Source organism: Ornithorhynchus anatinus, chromosome 1, assembly GCF_004115215.2.
Source record: "Ornithorhynchus anatinus isolate Pmale09 chromosome 1, mOrnAna1.pri.v4, whole genome shotgun sequence".
Classification (NCBI taxonomy): domain Eukaryota; kingdom Metazoa; phylum Chordata; class Mammalia; order Monotremata; family Ornithorhynchidae; genus Ornithorhynchus; species Ornithorhynchus anatinus.
Window position 1 is genome coordinate 164,899,012 of NC_041728.1, and position 19,697 is coordinate 164,918,708.

At 52.1% G+C, this 19,697-nt stretch overlaps 1 protein-coding gene across 1 annotated transcript; it reads left to right on the top strand.

The window, feature by feature from the left end:
- The first annotated feature begins 574 nt into the window (after positions 1–574).
- On the top strand, positions 575–15,561 carry LOC114809079 (aquaporin-12-like). The gene is made up of 3 exons (XM_029057926.2): positions 575–1,296; positions 11,571–11,687; positions 15,113–15,561. The coding sequence occupies exons 1-3, from the start codon at positions 690–692 to the stop codon at positions 15,307–15,309; spliced, it is 921 nt and encodes a 306-aa protein (XP_028913759.1). The 5' UTR covers positions 575–689; the 3' UTR covers positions 15,310–15,561.
- The last annotated feature ends 4,136 nt before the right edge of the window (positions 15,562–19,697 follow it).

A 19,697-nucleotide genomic window follows, 5' to 3' on the forward strand; every position in this document is an offset into this window, starting at 1 on the left:
CACACAGCAGGCACGTGGCAGAGCCGGGATTAGAACCCGTGTCCTTATGACTCCCGGGCCCGCGCCGTGGCCTGACGGGGCGTCGGAGTCAGTCGGCCCTCTGAACGACGCCAACTAGCTCTGCAAGTTGGAGCTGTCGCCGTTCCTGCCGGGATCCTGGGAACGTGGGACTGGCGGACGGGGATGAAAGAACTCTCTTACCGGAGACTATTATTATCATTATTATTAGCATTAGCACCCTCTCTCATCACCTGCTCTAAGAACCGCTGCCCCGCCCTGGGCGTGGAGAGCGTGCAGGAAGGGACAGCTTGTTGGAGCCTGGGCAGGAGAGAGAGAGAGATGCTATCGCCGGTGACTCAAACCAGGATTGGCCGGGAGACGCGAGCCGCCGGTCTCTCCCCGCCGGGGCTGGCCGAGGGGCTCCGGCCTGGGAACCGTCGAGGGAGCGGAGCCGGCCGGACGCGCGTTCGTGGTTCGGCGGGGCCGAAGATCAGCGGGCCGGGCCGTCGTGCTCCGGCTCCTTTCCGCGGCCTCCGCACGTGGGGATTTTCCCACCGGTCTCCTTGAGCCGGTGCCCTGCGTCGCTGTCGGTTTCTGCCACGTTGACTTAACCCGGCCTCCGGGAGGAAAGGCGGGGCGGGCCGGCTGGCTCTCTCGCCTGGCTACCCCGGCCCAGCTCCTGCTCCAAGATGGCCGGCTTGAACGTGTCCCTGTCCTTCTTTTTCATCGTGGTGGCCGTCTGCGAGGCGGCCAGGAGGCTCTCCAAGAGGTCCCTCCCGGCCCCGGTGTACGGCAACCTGGCCAGAGAACTGATCGGCGCCTTCCAGCTGGGGGCCTGCTGCCTGGAGCTCCGCATGCTGGTGGTCATCGGCCCGTGGGGGGGCGGCTACGGCCCCGACGTCATCCTCACCCTCCTCTTTCTCCTCTTCCTGGTCCACGGCCTGACTTGGGACGGAGCCTCGGCCAACCCGATCACCTCCCTCCGGGAGTTCCTGACGGCGGAGGCTTCGGCACCGGTGGCGGCGGTCCGGGCCGCGGCTCACTTGGCGGGGACGTACGCCGGCGACGCCCTGACCCGGCTCTACTGGTCCTGGGAGCTGACGGACTTCCACCTGATCCAGAACCTGATGGGCCGGGAGTGCAGCTCCGCCCTGCAGACGGCCGTGGCCTGGGGGGTCCTGGTGGAAGCCACCTGTGCCTTCTTCTACCACCTGACCCTCCTCTGCTTCCAACACAGCCGTCCCCTCTACAGGGCCCCGGCCGTGGCCCTGATCGTCACCCTCTTGGCTTACACAGGTAAAAGACGCTGACGACCTTCTCCCCTTGGGCTTTCTGGGCTCTGGTGGTGCTGACTAGTGCCTGGCACATTCACTCATCCATTCAATCGTGTTTTTCGAGCGCTTACTGTGTGCAGAGCACTGTACGAAGCGCTTGGAGAGTGCACTCGGGCAAGAGATAGAGACAATCTCTACCCGACAATGGGCTCACAGTCTAGAAGAAGCACTTAACAAATAGTACCAATATGATTATTATTCATTCATTCATTCAATCGATCGTATTTATTGAGAGCCTACTATATGCAGAGCACTGTACTAATCGCTTGGAAAGGGCACTCGGGCAAGAGATAGAGACAATCTCTACCCAACAACGGGCTCACAGTCTAGAAGAAGCACTTAACAGATACTACCATTATCATTATTATTCATTCATTCAGTCAGCCAATCGTATTTATTGAGAGCTTACTATGTGCAGAGCACTGTACTAAGCACTTGGAAAGTGAACTTCGGCAAGAGATAGAGACAATCTCTATCCAACAACGGGCTCATAGTCTAGAAGAAGCACTTAACAAATACTAGGATAATTATGATTATTATTGCAGCAGCTCACTGTGGGCAGGGAATGTGTCTGATCTACTGTTCTAGTGTACTTTCCCAAGCACTTAGTACAGTGCTCTGCACACAGTAAGTGCTTAGCAAATACAATTGACTGACTGACAACCCCGTGGGCCCAGAGAGGGGTCTTAGCTCTGCCTCTCCCTTCTAGACCAAGCTCTGCCATGTGGATTCATGGGAATTGGGGGTGTGAGAGGAGGAAGAAGGGGCTCCAAGGGCTGGGGTTGGGGGACGGGAGTGCCTGGGAAGAGGTTGGGATAATAATAATTATAATAATGATGGTATTTGTTAAGCGCTTTCTATGTGCCAAGCACTTGTTCTGAGTGCTGGAGTAGATATAAGGTGATCAGGTTGTCTCACGTGGGGCTCACAGTCTTAATCCCCGTTTTACAGATGAGGTAACTGAGGCACAGAGAAGTTAAATGACTTGCCCAAAGTCACACAGCTGACAAGTGGAGCCCGAATTAGATGGGGAGGGCTGTCAGTCAATCATATTTATTGAGCACTTACTGTGTGCAGAACACTGTACTAAGCACTTGAGAGAGTACAGTGTAACAATACAACAGACACGTTCCCCGCTCACAGTGAGCTTACAGTCTAGAGGAGGAGACAAGCATTAATATACTAAATAAAATTAGAGGTATGTACATAAGTGCTGTGGGGCTCGGAGGGAGGATAAATGAAGGGAGAGATGCAGAAAGGAGTGGGAGAAGATGAAAGGAGGGCTTAGTCAGGGAAGGCCTCTTGGAGGAGATGGGCCTTCCATAAGGCTTTGAAAGGGGGGAGAGTCACTGTCTGTTGGATATGAAGGGGGAGGGCATATCGGGCCAGAAGCAGGATGTGCGGGAGAGGTCATTGGCAAGATAGAGGAGATGGAGGTACAGTAGGTTGCCGTTAGAGGAGCGGAGTGTGCGGGCCGGGCTGGAGAAGGAGAGAAGGAAGGTGAGGTAGGAGCGGGCAAGGGGACGGACAGCTTTAAAGCCAATAGGGAGGAGTTTCTGTTCGATGTGGAGGTGGATGGGCAACCACTGGAGGTTTTTAGACTGTGAGCCCGTTGTTGGGCGGGGACTGGCTCTATCTGTTGCCAAATTATACATTCCAAGTGCTTAGTACAGTGCTCTGCACACAGTAAGCGCTCAATAAATACGATTGAATGAATGGAGGCTCTGCTGCAAACTCTCTCTCTACTTGCATCCGGGCGTTGGGAAGAGCAGTAGGAAAAGGTGGGGTGCGCATAGATTCCTAAGGGTGCTCGGGCAAGTGCAGTCAAACTAGTAGAATCGTGGCCATCTCTAACTCATTGTGGGCAGGGAACATGTCCAGCAACTCTGTTATTTTGTATTCTCCCGACCGCTTAGTACAGTGCTCTGCACACAGTAAGCATTTAGTAAGTACCATTGGTTGATTGATTATAAGCGATTTTCAAGGCTGCTGCCACGCGAGAAATAAATGAGCTATTTTTTGAGCACTCGGCTGGTCACTGTACTAAACGCTGGGGGACATTCAGATCAGATACAGTCTCTGTCCCACGTGGGGCTCACAGTCTAAGGAGGAGGGAGAACAGGCAGCAGGGAATGTGCCTGCTTTGTATTGCACTCTCCTAAGCGCTTAGTACAGTACTTCAAACACAGTGAACACTCAATAAAAACGATTGAATTAATATTTTACAGATGAGAAAACCAGGGTACAGTGAAGTGACTTCTCCAAGGTCACAGAACAGGCCAGTGGAGGAATAATGAGAGCTCCCCTCCTCCAAGAGGCCTTCCCAGACTGAGCTTCCCCTTTTCCCTCTGCTGCTTCTCTGCTCCCCCTCCTCCCTCTGCTCCCTCCCCCATCCCTCCTTCACCCCCCCCTCAGCTAAGCCCCCTTTCCCTCTGCTCCTCCCCCTCTCCCTTCCCCTCCCTTCAGCACTGGGCTCATTTGTATATATTTCTATTTCCCTATTTATTTTGTTAATGAGGTGTCCATCCCCTCGATTCTATTTATCGTGATTATGCTGTCTCGTTTCTGTCCGTCTGTCTCCCCCGATTAGACTGAGAGCCCGTCACTGGGCGGGGATCGTCTCTATCTGTTGCCGAATTGTCCATTCTAAGCGCTTAGTACAGTGCTCTGCACATAGTCAGTGCTCGATAAATACTATTGAATGAATGAACCCAGATCCTCTGACTCCCAGGCCTGTACTCCTTCCACTGGGGTTCACTGCTTCCTGTGTTGGGAAGTGAGACCTCTCCTCTGACCAGATTTAATAATAATAATGATAATGTTGGTATTTGTTAAGCGCTTACTATGTGCAGAGCACTGTTCTAAGCACTGGGGTAGACAGAGGGGAATCAGGTTGTCCCACCTGGGGCTCACAGTCTTAATCCCCATTTTACAGATGAGGTAACTGAGGCACAGAGAATTTAAGTGACTCGCCCACAGTCACACAGCTGACAAGTGGCAGAGCTGGGATTCGAACTCACGATCTCTGACTCCAAAGCCCGGGCTCTTTCCACTGAGCCACGTTGCTTCTCTGGAAAATCTGATTTTCCAGGGCCAACCAGGCCCTTCCTGGATCTTCCTCAGGCTGATCCCGTCTGGCAATGCAAAATCCGGGATCCAGCCTCAGTTAAAAGAGAAAATTGCCCTCACGGCCACCTGGTCCCTTCAAGGTGCCGAGGAGCCCCGGCTGAACCGGGAGGAGGCCGGAGGGTAGGGCTCAAAATGGCAACAGGATTCAAGCCGCCCTCGGTCTCCTCCCTTTCTAACTTGGACCTGGAAAATCAGATTTTCGAGTGTGTCTCCTCTACCTGGTGCCAAGCCTTTGGGCATCGCGGTTCTGGACTTGGGGAGAACCGGGTCTTTCTCCCAATACCCCCGTTGCCCCCGGGGATCTGACGCAAGTCACTGCTCTTCTGCCGACCTCTGTTTCCCCATCTGTGAAGTGGGAATGAATCTCACCTGTCCCTTCCTAAAGATTTTTACATTTGTCTTCCCTGTTAGTGTGGCAGCGCCTTGTGGGCTGGGGACAAGCCTTGGGCATCGATAATAATAATAATAATGTTGGTATTTGTTAAGCACTTACTATGTGCCGAGCACTGTTCTAAGCGCTGAGGTAGACACAGGGGAATCAGGTTGTCCCATGTGGGGCTCACAGTCTTAACTTCTCGTTGCCTCAGTTACCTCATCTGTAAAATGGGGATTAAGTGACTTGCCCAAAGTCACACAGCTGACAAGTGGCAGAGCTGGGATTCGAACTCATGACCTCTGACTCCAAAGCCCATGCTCTTTCCACTGAGCCACGCTGCTTCTCATTAATAATATTAATTAACATTAATACTAATGTTGGTATTTGTTAAGTGCTAACTATGTGCAGAGCACTGCTGTAAGCACTGGGGTAGATACAGAGTAATCAGATTGTCCCACGTGAGGCTCACAGTCTTCATTACCTTTTTACAGATGAGGTGACTGAGCCCCAGAGAAGTTAAGTGACTTGCCCACAGTCACACAGCTGACAAGTGGCAGAGGTCGGATTCGAACCCATGACCTCTAACTCCCAAGCCCGGGCTCTTTCCACTGAGCCATGCTGCTTCCCTGTCGATGGCACTCCCCCAGCTGACCAATAGTATTTATTGAGTGTTTACTGTGTGCAAAGCACTCTGTCTGCTCATTCTGTGGTACTGTACTTTCCCGAGCGCTTAGTTCAGTGCTCTGCACATAGTAAGCACTCAATAAGTAGCATTGATTGATAGGAAGAGTGTAACACCACAGACTTAATAGAGAGTTTACAGATTAGTGAGAAAGGCAGACGTTTAAAAGAAATTGGAGAAGGGTGGAATAGCAGGATATACGATTCATTCACTCATTCATTCATTCAATAGTAGTTATTGAGCGCTTACTATGTGCAGAGCACTGTACTAAGCGCTTGAAAAGTACAATTCGGCAACAGAGACGATCCCTGCCACTCCTACTTACTGAGTGCTTCCTATGTGCCGAGCAGTGTACTAAATGCTTGGGAGAAGCCACATGGTTTAATGGAAAGAGCATGGGCCTGGAAGTCAGAGGTCATGGGTTCTGATCCCGTCTCCGCCACTTGTCTGCTGTGTGACCTTAGGCAAGTCACTTCACTTCTCTGTGCCTCTATTACCTCATCTGTATATTGGGGATCAAGACTGTGAGCCCCATGAGGGACAGGGACTGTGTCCAAACTGATTACACTGTATCTACCCCAGCACTTAGAACAGTGCTTGGCACATAGTAAGCGCTTAACATATATTATTATTATTATTGGGAGAGTACAATATAATGATAAAAAGACATATTCCTTGCCCACACGGATCTGTACATAAATTCTGTGGGCCTGGGGGTGTGGTGAATATCAAGTGTTTAAAACAAGTACTCAGTCCAGTGCTCTGCACTCAGGTGGTGTTCAGTAAGCACCACTGGTATTATGACCGCTACTAATAATTCTGGGATTTATTAAATGCTTGCCATGTGCCAGGCACCATATTAAGCGCTAGGGTGGATACAAGCAAATCGGGCTGTATACAGTCCCTGTCCCACAAGGGGCTCACAGTCTCAATCCCCATTTTAGAATGAGGTAACTGAGGCACAGAGAAGTGAAATGACTTGCCCGAGGTCACACAGCAGACAAGTGGCGGAGCCAGGATTAGAACCCATGACCTCTGACTCTCCGGCCCGGGCCGTAGCCACTAAACCACGCCGCTTCCTTTTGCCGCTCACAGAGATGATCGGTGGAGGGCAAACCTGATGGAGATGCGGCGAGGGGTCAGGTAGCTCTCGGGGGAAATGACGCTTCTGAGATATTCTAGGATGGGCGAACCGGCCCTTTCACCGGCGAGACTCATCGGTAGAAGCTGAAGTGATGTTCCGTGCCTGGGGTTTGGGCGGATCCTTGGCACGGCCCAGCACCCGTTTGTGGCCTCCCGCGGGGCTTGGGCACAGCTGGGGGCTGCAGGCTGAGTCTACACCCTGGGAGTGAAGCGGGGGAGGCCGGGAGCTTGGGAGAAGGGATGGAGGGAGCGGAAGGGAGCGGAGTGGGATAATAATAATAATAATAATGGTATTTGTTAAGCTCTTACTATGTGCCAAGCACTGTTCTAAACTCTGGGGCAGATGCAGGATAATCAGTTTGTCCCTCACAGTTTAAATCCCCATTTTACACAGATGAAGTAACTGAGGCACCGAGTGGTTAAGTGAGTTGCCCAAGGTCACACAGCAGACAAGCGGCAGAGCCGGGATTAGAACCCACATCCTCTGACTCCCAAGCCCTCGCTCTTTCCACTAAGCCATGCTGCTTCTCGCTGGGATCCCAGCTGCGTCCGATCTAATAATAATGGTAATGATAATAAGGGTGGTATTTGTTAAGGCTTACTATGTGCCAGGAACTGTACTAAGCGCTTGGGTGGGTACAAGATAATTGGGTTGGACACAGCTCCTGTCTCACATAGGCTTCACAGTCCCTGCTCTGCCACTTGTCAGCTGTGAGACTGTGGGCAAGTCACTTAACTTCTCTGTGCCTCAGTTCCCTCATCTGTAAAATGGGATTAAGACTGTGAGCCTCATGTGGGACAACCTGATGACCCTGTATCTACCCCAGCGCTTACAACAGTGCTCTGCACATAGTAGGCGCTTAACAGATACCAACATTATTATTAATTCCCTTTTTAGAGATGAGGGAACTGAGGCACAAAGAAGTGAAGTGACTTGCCCAAAGTCACACAGACGACAAGTGGTGGAGCAGGGATTAAGCCAAGCGCTTAGTACAGTGCTCTGCACACAGTAAGTGCTCAATAAATATGATTGAATGAAGGATTAGAACTCGGGTCGTCTGACTCCCAGGCTCGTGTCTTTCCACTAGGCCACGCTGCTTCTCTCATAACTTGGCTTCTACCCTGGCACCTAGCACACAGTCAGTGCTTAATAAATGCCATCAAGCATCGTATTTATTCATTCAATCGTATTAATTAAGCACTTACTATGTGCAGAGCACTGTACTAAGCGCTGGGAATGTACAATTCGGCAACAGATAGAGACAATTCCTGCCCACTAACGGGCTTACAGTCTAATTGATTACTGCATGCAGAGAGCTGTACTAAGCATGGGGGAGAATACAGTATAAAAGAGTTGGAAGACCTAGTTCCTACCCACAAGGAGCTTATAGTCTAGAGCGGGAGACAGACATTTAAATAAAAAATTAATAAAGCCAAGGTCTCGGAGTCAAAAGGACCTGGATTCTAATCCCGGCTCTGCCACTTGTCTGCCCTGGGACCTTGGGCAAGTAAGTTACTTCTCCGGGCCTCAGTTACCCCATCTGTAAAATGGGAATTCCCTTCCCCTCAGCACTGTGCTCGTTCGCTCAATTGTATATATTTTCATTACCCTATTTATTTTGTTAATGAGATGTACATCACCTTGATTCTATTTATTGCTGTTGTTTTAATGAGATGTTCACCCCCTCGATTCTATTTATTGCTATTGTTTTTGTCTGTCCATCTCCCCCGATTAGACTATAAGCCCGTCAGTGGGCAGGGACCGTCTCTATCTGTTGCCGATTTGTACATTCCAAGCGCTTAGTACAGTGCTCTGCACATAGTAAGCGCTCAATAAATACTATTGAATGAATGAATGAAGACCGTGAGCCCCATGGGAGACAGGGAAAGGGGGAAAATAGAGTAGAAGGATGTGTACATTCTAGACTGTGAGCCAGTTGTTGGGTAGGGATTGTCTCTGTTGCTGAATTGTACTTTCCAAGAGCTTAGTGAAGTGTTCCGCGCATAGTAAGCGCTCAGTAAATAAGATTGAATGAATGAATGAAAGAAAAAGTGCCGTGGGGCTAGGATGAGTATCAAAGCGCTTCAGGGATTCACAGTCAAATGCAGAGTTTACACAAAGGGGAGAGTGGATAGAGGAAATGAAGATATAGTCAGGGAAGACCTCTTGGAGGAGGTGTCATTTTAGGCGGGTTTTAGTGGTGGTCTGTTGTACATGAAGGGGGAGGGAGTCCCGGCCTAAAAGAAGATGTAAGCGAGGGGTCGGTAATACGATAGAAGAGGTACAATGAGTCAAGTTGGCATTAGTGTGCGGTGTCACCATGGGCGAGTCACTTCACTTCTCTGTGCCTCAGTTCCCTCATCTGTAAAATGGGGATTGAGATTGTGAGCCCCAAGTGGGACAGGAACTGTGTCCAACCCGATTTGCTTGTAATAATAATAATAATAATGTTGGTATTTGTTAAGCGCTTACTATGTGCCGAGCACTGTTCTAAGCGCTGGGGTAGACGTAGGGGAATCAGGTTGTCCCACGTGGGGCTCACAGTCTTAATCCCCATTTTACAGATGAGGGAACTGAGGCCCAGAGAAGTTAAGTGACTCGCCCACAGTCACACAGCCGACAAGTGGCAGAGCTGGGATTCGAACTCATGAGCCCTGACTCCAAAGCCCGTGCTCTTTCCACTGAGCCACGCTGCTTCTCCAATCCACCCCAGCGCTTAGGACAGTGCCTGGCACATTGTAAGCGCCTAACAAATGCCATGGTTATTATTATTATCAATAGTAGCAGGAAATCCGGGTGGTGAGATCAGAAAGGGCAAGGTGATTGACTCCCACCATCCTCCGGCCCCGCCTCCTGCCTCCCGGCCCTGGCCCCCAGTGTCCTACCTGGGAGCGGATGGTAAGGAGTGTCTGTTTGATGTGGTGGTGGACGGGCAACCGCTGGACGTTTTTATTCGAGCCTATTTCAAATGAGGCTGGCTCCGGACCTCTTGTCCAGGCTTCAGAAATAGTCCTAGCCCTCTAGGCACTTTGATATTCATCCCCCCCCCTCAGCCACAAAGTAGCCTGCTGTAATGATAATGATGGCACTTGTTAAGCGCTTACTATGTGCAAAGCCCTGTTCTAAGCACTGGGGAGGACGCAAGGTGATCAGGTTGTCCCACTTGGGGCTCACAGTCTTCGTCCCCATTTTACAGAGGAGGTCACTGAGGCCCAGTGAAGTGACTTGCCCAAAGTCACACAGCTGACAAGCGGCGGAGCCGGGATTAGAACCCATGACCTCTGACTCCCAAGCCCGGGCTCATGCCACTAAGCCACGTTGAACGTTTACTGTGTGCAGAGTACTTAGTACTTTGTACTAAGTAACTGAGGGCCAGAGAAGTGAAGTAACTCACTCAAGGTCCCAGAGCAGACAAGGGGCAGAGCCGGGGTTAGAATTCAGTACCTTCTGACTCCCAGACCTGTGCTCCATCCAGTGTGATTATCCCGCACCCAGCCCAGCCTTCAGCACAGTGCATGGCACTCGGCACTTAATTACTGCTATTTTGGGGTTGATTGCTCCATCGCCCTTCAGAAAGCAGGAGACTTTGGAAAGCCAGGCTCGGTGTGGGTGGTTTAACCTGAAGCAGAGGAGCCTGCCAGTCATTCCCAGACTAATAATAATAATAATAATAATGTTGGTATTTGTTAAGCGCTTACTATGTGCCGAGCACTGTTCTAAGCGCTGGGGTAGACATAGGGGAATCAGGTTGTCCCACGTGGGGCTCACAGTCTTAATCCCCATTTTACAGATGAGGGAACTGAGGCCCAGAGAAGTTAAGTGACTCGCCCACAGTCGCACAGCCAAGTGGCAGAGCTGGGATTCGAACTCATGAGCCCTGACTCCAAAGCCCATGGTCTTTCCACGGAGCCACGCTGCTTCTCTGACCCCACTTTTCCTCATCTCCCACTCCCTTCTGTGTTGCTTTGACTTGTTCCCTTTGATCTTCCCCCCTCGCAGCCCACAGCACTTATGAACTTATCTCTAACTTTATTTATGTGTTTTGAGGTCTGTCTCCTCACTTTTAGACTGTGCAGGCAGGGATTGTCACTGTTGATTGTTGTACTTTCCCAAGCATTTAGTTCAGTGCCCTGCACAAAGTAAGAGTTTAATAAATACGAATGAATGAATGAATTGGTGGTGAATTGCCAGGAAAACAGTTGGTGGTTAGGGCGGGTGGAGCAGACGTTTAGCATCTATTTGCCCTGAACCCCGGAAATAACAATGATAATAATTGTGATATTTGTTAAGTGCGTACCATGTGTCAGGAACCGTACTAAGTGCCGGGGTGGATACAAGCAAATCAGGTTGGCCACAATCCCTGTCCCTCGTGGGACTCACAGTCTCAATGCCCATTTTACAGATGAGGTAACTGAGTCACAGAGATACAAGATAATCAGGTTGGATGCAGTCCCTGTCCTTCGAGGGGCTCCTAGCCTCAATCCCCATTTTACAGATGAGATAACTGAGGCACAGAGCAGCTAAATTCATTCATTCATTCAATGGTATTTATTGAGCGCTTACTATGTGCAGAGCACTGTACTAAGCGCTAGGGATGTACAAATCGGCAACAGATAGAGACAGTCCCTGCTCACTGACGGGCTTACAGTCTAATCGGGGGAGACAGACAGACAAATGACTTGCCCAAGGTCACGCAACAGACATGTGGCAGAGGTGGGCTTAGAACCCTGGTCCTTCTGACTCTCAGGCCCAGGCTCTAACCACTTGGCCGGCTCAGCCCTGGCCAGGCCTCCGCCAGCCCACCAGATCCTTTCCTGCCTGAGGCTGCTCGGGGGGAGAGGGGTGGGGGCGGCAGCGGTTCCGGTGGGGGGGTCCGGTCAGCGGTCGCTCTCCCGTCTCTTCCAGCCGGCCCCTTCACCTCGGCCTTCTTCAATCCCGCCCTGGCGTCCGCCGTCACTTTCCACTGCTCCGGAAACACCCTGCTTGAGTACGTCCAGGTCTATTGGCTCGGGCCCGCCGCAGGTAAGGGGGGCTCCAGGGGGCTGCCCGGCCCGGCCCCGGGGGCGGGGGGGCGGGAGGTGGGCTCTGCCCAGTCCCGAGCACCACCACGGGCGAATGGCTCCCGGTGGGTTTCTGGAAGACGGCCTCCACCTGAGACCTGCCTGGGCCAGGTAAGAGATGGGAGGAAGAAGAGCACCTCCCCTCTCCGCCTGGCCCCCGTCTCCCACCCTCCCGCCCCTGCCCCTGGAATTCCACCCCCCCGGCCTTGGCTCCTGGGTCTCCTGCCCAGGTCCGGTAGCAGGTCTGTCTCCTCATCAAGGGCTGGAAGTTTTGGTGGGGGTGGGAGTGAGGGCAGTGCCCTGGACCGTGAAGTTCAGGCCACCCTTACCGCCTGAGGCACATCATTTTTGGGGCCCTTGACTTCTGGGGAATCTGCGTGAAGAAGCAGCATGGTGTAGTGGATAGAGCACAGGCCCGGGAGTCTGTGTGCCCGTGTTTTAAGCTCTAGGGTAGGTACAAATGAATTAGGCTGGACACAGTCCCTGTCCCGCATGGGGCTCGCAGTTGGAGGGAAAACAGGTATCCCTGTTTTACAGTTGAGGAAACTGAGGCCTAGATAATTTAAGTGATTTGCCCAAGGTCACACAGCAAGCAATTGGTGGAGCCAGGATTAGAACCCAGGTCCTACTGATTCTCAGGCCCCAAAAGACCTCTTTCCTCTAGGCCACCCTAAGCCCATGGCTTTGCCCACGGTAGGTGCCAGGCTCCATCCATAAGGGCTGTGGATTGATTGGACCGATGGCTCCTACGTCATCTCGCCGGTGGCTTTGCCCTGGATTCTCTCCCGGCCACGAACAAGCGTGCATCGGCTCCAGGCTCTCAGGAGGCTCCGCGTTTTGGGTCTTTCTCTGCAGTCGGAGAGGGTCTGCTCGGACCCGACCTCACTCCGATCCTTTTCCAATCCGATCTGTTAGCCGGAGGTGGGGGTGGTTACTGAGGAAGAGACGTGGCTGGTTTTAACCGTAAGGAAGAGCTGAGCGGGGCCGATGCAAGGATTTGGGCCTTTTGGCCAGGTTTGGATGAATTTCTTGTCTTCCTGAAAATCAAAGCTTGGGGAGGAAAAAAAATATGCATTAATTCATTTATTCTTTCAGTCATTTTTAGTGCTTACTGTGTGTCTGGGGTCCAGGGTAGTGGGAACCAGGGACTCCAACCCTAAAATTCCATGTCAGCAGCAGTGACCTCTGCAGCGTAGGTCTCCCCTGGCTCTGAAGGTGGGGACAGTGGGAAGGTGGGGTCCAGGCACCCCTCCACCCCCACTGTACCCTGCCCCTGGACTCTGCTAACTCCAGTGCCAACCCCTAATTGGGCTGGGCAGGGCCAGACTTGCCGGGCCTTAGCGCCCGGGAGACGTCACGGCTTCACAACCCGGCTTCCACCCGGGCCGGCGATGAGCACAGCATCCATTTTCCTGGAGCAGTAAACCTGGGATCCCTTTATGAGGGGCAGGGGAGAGTGTGTGGGGAGGCAGTGTGGCCTAGTGAAAAGAGTACGGCCTCAGAGTCGTGAGACCCGGCTCTAGACCCAGCAATGCCACTGGGCCTCCGGGTGACCTTGGCCCGGTCACTTGTCATCATTCAATCGTATTTATTGAGTGCTTACTGTGAGCAAAGCACTGTACTGAGCGCTTGGGAGAGTACAGTACAACAATAAACAGGCTCATTCCCTGCCTACAAGGAGCTCACAGCCGAGAGGGACCTTAGTTTCCTCATCTGCAAGTGGGGACTGGGATACCTGACTAACTTGTATCTGCCCCAGAGCTTAGTACATAATAATAAAATAATAATAATTATGATGATGATACTTGTTAAGCTCTATGTGCCAAGCACTGTTCTAAGCGCTGGGGTAGATACAAGTTAGGTTGGCCAAATCCCTGTCCCTTACTCTCCCCCACTTTCAAAGCCTTATTGAAGGCCCATCTCCTCCAAGAGGCCTTCCCAGACTAAACCCCACTTTTCCTCATCTCCCACTCCCTTCTGCGTTGCTCCCTTTGCTCTTCTCCCCCCTTTGCAGTCCCACAGCACTTGTGCATATATCTGTAATTTTATTTATTTGTATTCATGTCTGTCTCCCCCTGTCTAGACTGTGAGCTCGTCGTGGGCAGGGAATGTCACTTTTTCTTCTTGTATTGTACTTTCCCAAGAGGAAAGTTTATTAATAAAAGTTTATTAACTTAGTAAGTGCCTAATACAATCGAATGAACAAATGAATGGGGTTCACACTCTTAATCCCCACTTTACAGATGAGGTAACTGAGGCCCAGAGAACTGAAGCAAGTTGCCCAAGGTCCCAGAGCAGACAAGTGGCAGAGCCAGGACTAGAACCCAGGTCCTATTGACTTCCAGGCCTGTGCTCTCCCAGGTGGGTTAGCGGGCACAGGGCTAACTGCTCTGGGGAGTCCAAAAACCTCTGGTAAATCCGTGCTTTTAGCCTCCACCCCAGAAAATCTTAAAGCTGAACTGCTGCAAGGGTGATAATAAGAGCTAAGTACAGTATTCTCTCTGCACACAATAAACACTCAGTAAATACCAGTGATGGGTCGAGAGCAGGGGATGATCAATTCAATCAGATCAGCCCCAGCCCCAGTCCTCCCGACATTCTTGAAAGAAGCTGTGTGGTCTAGTGGGTAGAAGCCAGGCCCGGGTGTCAGAAAGACCTGGGTTGAATCCCAGCTCCCCCAGTTGTCTGCTCTGTAACCTGGGGTGAGTCTCGTCACTTCTCTGTGCCTCAGTTTCCTTATCTGGAAAATGGGGATGAAGGCTGCGAACCCCATGTGGAACGTGGACTGTGTCCAATCTGATTAGCTTGTAACTACCCCAGCGCTTAGTACAGTGGCTGGCACAGAGTAAGCGCTTACAGCGTGGCTTGGTGGAAAGAGCCCGGGCTTTGGAGTCAGAGGTCATGGGTTCGAATCCCGGCTCTGCCACTTGTCAGCTGTGTGACTGTGGGCAAGTCACTTCACTTCTCGGTGCCTCAGTTCCCTCATCTGTAAAATGGGGATTAAGACTGTGAGCCCCACGTGGGACAACCTGATTACCCTGTGTCTACCCCAGCGCTTAGAACAGTGCTCTGCACATAGTAAGCGCTGAACAAATACCAACATTATTAAATAGCATAAAAGAAGGGATTGGTCCCCTGCGGTGCCTCCTGGGAGTGGGGCAGAAGCAGGAGGGAAGGGGTGGTGCGGGGCAGAACCGGCTTCGGGTGGAAGCTGCGATGCTAGGCTGAGAGGTCGACCCGGAGGCCAGCCGGCTGGACTTGGCACATGGCTCAGCCCGGCAGCCGGGGCTCCGTGAGGCTCTGAGAGGCCCTGGGGTGGGTGGGCAGGCGGCCGGGTGGGCGGTAAGCAGGGACGACCCCTCCGGCTCACGGACGCTTCTCTTTCAGGGATGGTCACGGCCCTCCTGCTGCACCAGGGCAACATCCCTCGACTCTTCCGGAGGAACCTCCTCTACTCTCAGAGGAGCAAGTACCGCGCCCCCAAGGCCAAGCTGGGCCCGAGCCCGGGCCCCCAGCCCGCTGGGAAGCAGGAGAAAACCAGGAAGAAGAGGGCCGGCGGAGAGCCGGGCCTCAGAGCCCAGTGATGAGGTTTGGCCCCCAGCCATCGGGGCCTTCACCGCTGGCTTGCCCTCCCTGGTCAGACAGTTGAACGGAGGCCGTCCTGGCTCTGGGCAGCGGGGCGGAGGCAACCCGGAGCGTGGACGAGCTTCCTCTGCCCGGGAGCGAGCAGAAATCCCAGAGGCCCTCGGGGACCACCCTCTGCCCTCCGTCCTCCCCCACTCCCACCCTCAAATGGACCGGCTTCTGGGGAGCAATCCCGGGGCGAACCTGCTATTAAATCACATGGAGGGAATGTGCGGCTTCTCTGATAATAATAATCGTAATAATGATGGTATTTCTTAAGCGCTTACTATGTGCCAAACGCTCTTCCAAGCGCTGGGGTAGATACAAGGTCATCACGTGGTCCCACGTGGGGCTCCCAGTCTTCATCCCTATTTTCCAGATGAGGTAACTGAGGCCCAGAGAAAGGAAGTTGATTTGCCCAAAGTCACACAGGTGACAAGTGGTAGAGCCGGGATCAGGACCCACGATCTCTGACTCCCAAGCCCGGGCTCTTTCCACTGAGCCACATTGCTTCTCTGATTCCTCTGGGGCTTGGCGGAGGTGTCCGGCCTCACGGAAGAGTGGGCGGGGGCTGGGTCCTGAGGGGCCGGTGGTCTCCAGAACAAGATCCGACTGCCCCAGGCTTTGAGACCTGACCGGCTTGTTTCAGTCAGCTGGCTGGGCCGGGCAGCCGGTTCCACTGAGGGGGCCTGGCTCCGGGCTCCCCAGATCACCTGGAGGAGGCCTCGGCCCTACTCGCCTTGGGGGCTGGAGGAAGGGGGTGGGGGAGTGCTGAGGTGTCACTTTTGAGGTCCCGAGTGAGGTCCCGTGCTCAGATATGGTGGGAGCAGTTATGGTGGGAGCCCTCCTGGCCTCTGAGTGGCAAGAACTATCCTTCCCATGTCCTCTGTAGGATGGTCCGGGTGGGTCACGTGGAAGGGCCGTGCAGGGGGCCTGGCACTCTTGAGAAAAGCAGTGTGGTCTAGTGGGTAGAGGCCAGGCCTGGGTGGCTGAAAGACCTGGGTTGCAATCCCAGCACCCCCAGTTGTCTGCTATGTAACCTGGGGTGAGTCTCGTCACTTCTCTGTGCCTCAGTTTCCTTATCTGGAAAATAGGGATGAAGATGGAGAACTCCATGTGGAACGTGGACTGAGTCCAATCTGATTAGCTTGTAACCACCCCGGCACTTAGTACAGTGGCAGGGTGCAGATGGACCCTGTGGGCAGCCCAGGCGAGGGCTGACTGGGAGGCCTCACGTTTCTTTTCGAAAGGGCCGGCCAGGATGGTGCCCTATTAGTCCTGACAGGACGAGGATGACAACCAGGTGGAGGAGACGGGGTTTGCTGAGCGTTTACTGAGGGAAAGTTCAGGGAAACAAAGCATGCATTCTTCCTTGCCCAGGAGGCATTCAGGGTCTGGTGGGAGATGGGTGTCTGTGGGGGATGGTGGCCATCAGAGGTCAGTCTGTCCCCAGGTTCATACTCTGCTTTGGAGCCTCCCTTGCGGGGGTCCCAAGGTCTCCCTGCCCCCTGACGGGAATCCCCACAGCTCGGGCTGGAGCGGTCAGTCTGGAGTGTGGGGCGGCAGCCACGTGGCGCTCGGGGCCGGACTCTCCCCGTCACAGGACGCGGTGTTGGGGTGTCCCGGGCGGCAGCCAGCTCCGCCTTCTGGGCTCGGTTATGGAGTGAGTGAAGCGAGTGCCGTTACACCAGACCGGACGGTCGGCCGGCCACCGGGTTAGAGGAAACTCGGCGGTGGAAGCGGAAATCCCGAGGCAGGAAACTGAAACTGGATCATCAGATCTGTTTTTCAGGGGGAGGTCTAGCGCTGCAAGGAAAGGCCGCTGGGAAATCTTGCGGTTCCCTAGTTAACTGCCATATTCACTCCAGACTCTTGGGAGAATAGAGCAGCTAACCCAGGCCCCTGGCAGGTACCCCCTTAGCTTCGGCCTGGGGCAGAGTGCTGCCCAGTTCTTGGCCTGGGCACCACTCGCAGGCTGGTGAAACTTTGCAGGCATGTGTCCGGGTTTTGGACTTATTGGCATGGCAGGCCCGGTCCTTGCCAATCTCTGCTAAAGAATTCATGCACCTGGACAGACACGGAGGGAGTAGTAAGTTTATGTGCTTACTTCTCTCCTCTGAATCAACACCTTGCTGTTCATTCAATAGTATTTATTGAGCACTTACTACATGCAGAGCACTGTACAATTCGAATGTACAATTCGGCAACAGGTAGAGACAATCCCTGTCCAATAAACGGCAGGAGAGTTTGTATACTCCAGTGAGGCCTAGAGCTATGCCATTGAGAGATTCTCTCACCAGGGTTATCCACAGTGGAAAGGTCTAAGCTGAAGTGACAGACAAAGTTGATTCAGATGTACTTAGCAGCAGTGGATTTGCTTGTAACCGACCCAGCGCTTAGTATAGTGCCTGGCACATAGCGCTTAACAAATATCGTAATAATAATAATAGGAAAGAGTCAAAGGTGGATGATCAAGGGATCAAAATGTTGATCGAAGAAAACGGAAGACTTAAGTTTTTACCACGTAGGAAAAGGCAATGGTAAACCACTTCTGTGTTATTGTTTTTACTAAGAAAACTCCTGGATACATGTCCACAAAGTCGCTATAAATCGGAAATGACTCAACTGCATTTGAAGAAGAATCTTACTGTGTGCAGAGCACTGTCCTGATTGCTGGGAAAGTATGAAGTGGATGTTGGACACAGACCCTGTCGCTTCAGGGATTCACGATCGATGAATACAGGTTGGGAGGAGCCTGGAGATGGATTCTTCACAGGGCAGTGAAACAATAAAACATTAAGATAGCAGGAGAGGCAAGGATAAGTACACAATACACAAAATAAAAGCAAAGTTAATACGGAACTGTGGCTAGAGGAGCAGAATTTCAGGATCCTCATGATTTAGAGTCCACAGCATGTTTATAGCCACAATCACTAGCCTTCCCAAGATTGTATGAGGCCTCCTCATGCTGCAGGTTTTGTTTTCCTTCCCTCTGGGATGGTGGAAGGCAGGATGGATGGGGGGACTTCTTAATGGTGGGGAGGGGTGTGGAAGGCATCATGGCAGGAGCACAGAGCATGGTGGTGCCGGAGGGAGGGCCAGGCAGAGAGTTCCTCAACTGGGGTGGTCGGGGCAGACTGAGGGGGTAAAGGGAGGGAGAGGCTGCAGTTACCAGAAGTTTTGCTCCGCTGGAGGTGAAAGGAAGGAAGAAAGGAAGTAGGAAGGGAGGGAGGGGTCCTCGAAGGACACCTTTGGATTTGCCTACTGGGAAGGGCAGCTCATTCATTCAATCATTCATTCTTTCAATAGTATTTATTCAGCGCTTACTATGTGCAGAGCACTGTAATAAACACCGGAATGTACAATTTGGCAACAGATAGAGACAATCCCTGCCCAATGACGGGCTCATAGTCCAATCCGAGGAGGCAGACGGCAGAGCAAAACAGAACAAAACAAAAACAAGACAAGACAACATTATGTGGGATTGAGCTGTCTGTCCTTTTCCCAGTCCCTGTTTCTACTAGAAGCAGCGTGGCCAATCGAAGGAGCGCAGGCCTGGGAGATGGGAGTCTTCAATTCTAATCCTGGCTCTTCCATTTCATTCTCAACATCATCAATGGCACATATTGAGCGTTTCCAGTATGTAGAACACTGTACTAAGAGGTTGGGAGAGTGCAATACTGCTGTGCCTCAATTTCCTCCTTTGTAAAAATCAGGGATAAGATACCTCTTTATCCTCCCTCTTAGCCTGGGAGCCGCAGGGATCGGACTCCAATAGGATCTTGCATCTAAACTGTAAGCTCATTGCGGGCAGGGAATTTTTCTATTGTTATATTGTACTCTCCCAAGCACTTAGTACATTGCTTTGCACACAGTAAGTGCTCAATAAATATGATTGAATGAATTAATACCTACCCCAGTGCTTAGCCCAGTGCTTGGCACATAGTAAGCACTTAACAAATAGCACAATAATTATCATTATCTATCCTTAAAGGAGAGATCCCAGTGAAAGTTAGGCACAAGTCAATGACCAGGGCTGTACATATTATATGTTAAAAATAATTTATTCATGTTAACGTGTCTCCACCTCTAGACTGTAAGCTTACTGTGGGCAGGGGTCGTGTCTGCCAACTCCGTTGTATTCTCCTAAGTGCCTAGTACAGTGCTCTGCACAGCTCAGTAAGTTCCACCGATCGATGGATTCTTCAGCAGAACTTTCCAGAGTGATGGATGCCTATCTTCAGAGGAGAGTACGCTCTCTTTTAACAGGTAGGTGTGTGGAGTAGCCTTTTCCTTCTCTGCAGCCTCTCTGGGACTGTCTGACTTTCTTTCGGTCATTTCACTGCTC

Coding starts and splice junctions, on each gene's coding strand:
- LOC114809079 (XM_029057926.2), top strand. CDS start 690: ATGGCCGGCTTGAACGTGTCCCTGTCCTTCTTTTTCATCGTGGTGGCC. Junction 1,297..11,570: donor CACCCTCTTGGCTTACACAG/GTAAAAGACGCT, acceptor CGTCTCTTCCAG/CCGGCCCCTTCACCTCGGCC. Junction 11,688..15,112: donor TTGGCTCGGGCCCGCCGCAG/GTAAGGGGGGCT, acceptor CTTCTCTTTCAG/GGATGGTCACGGCCCTCCTG.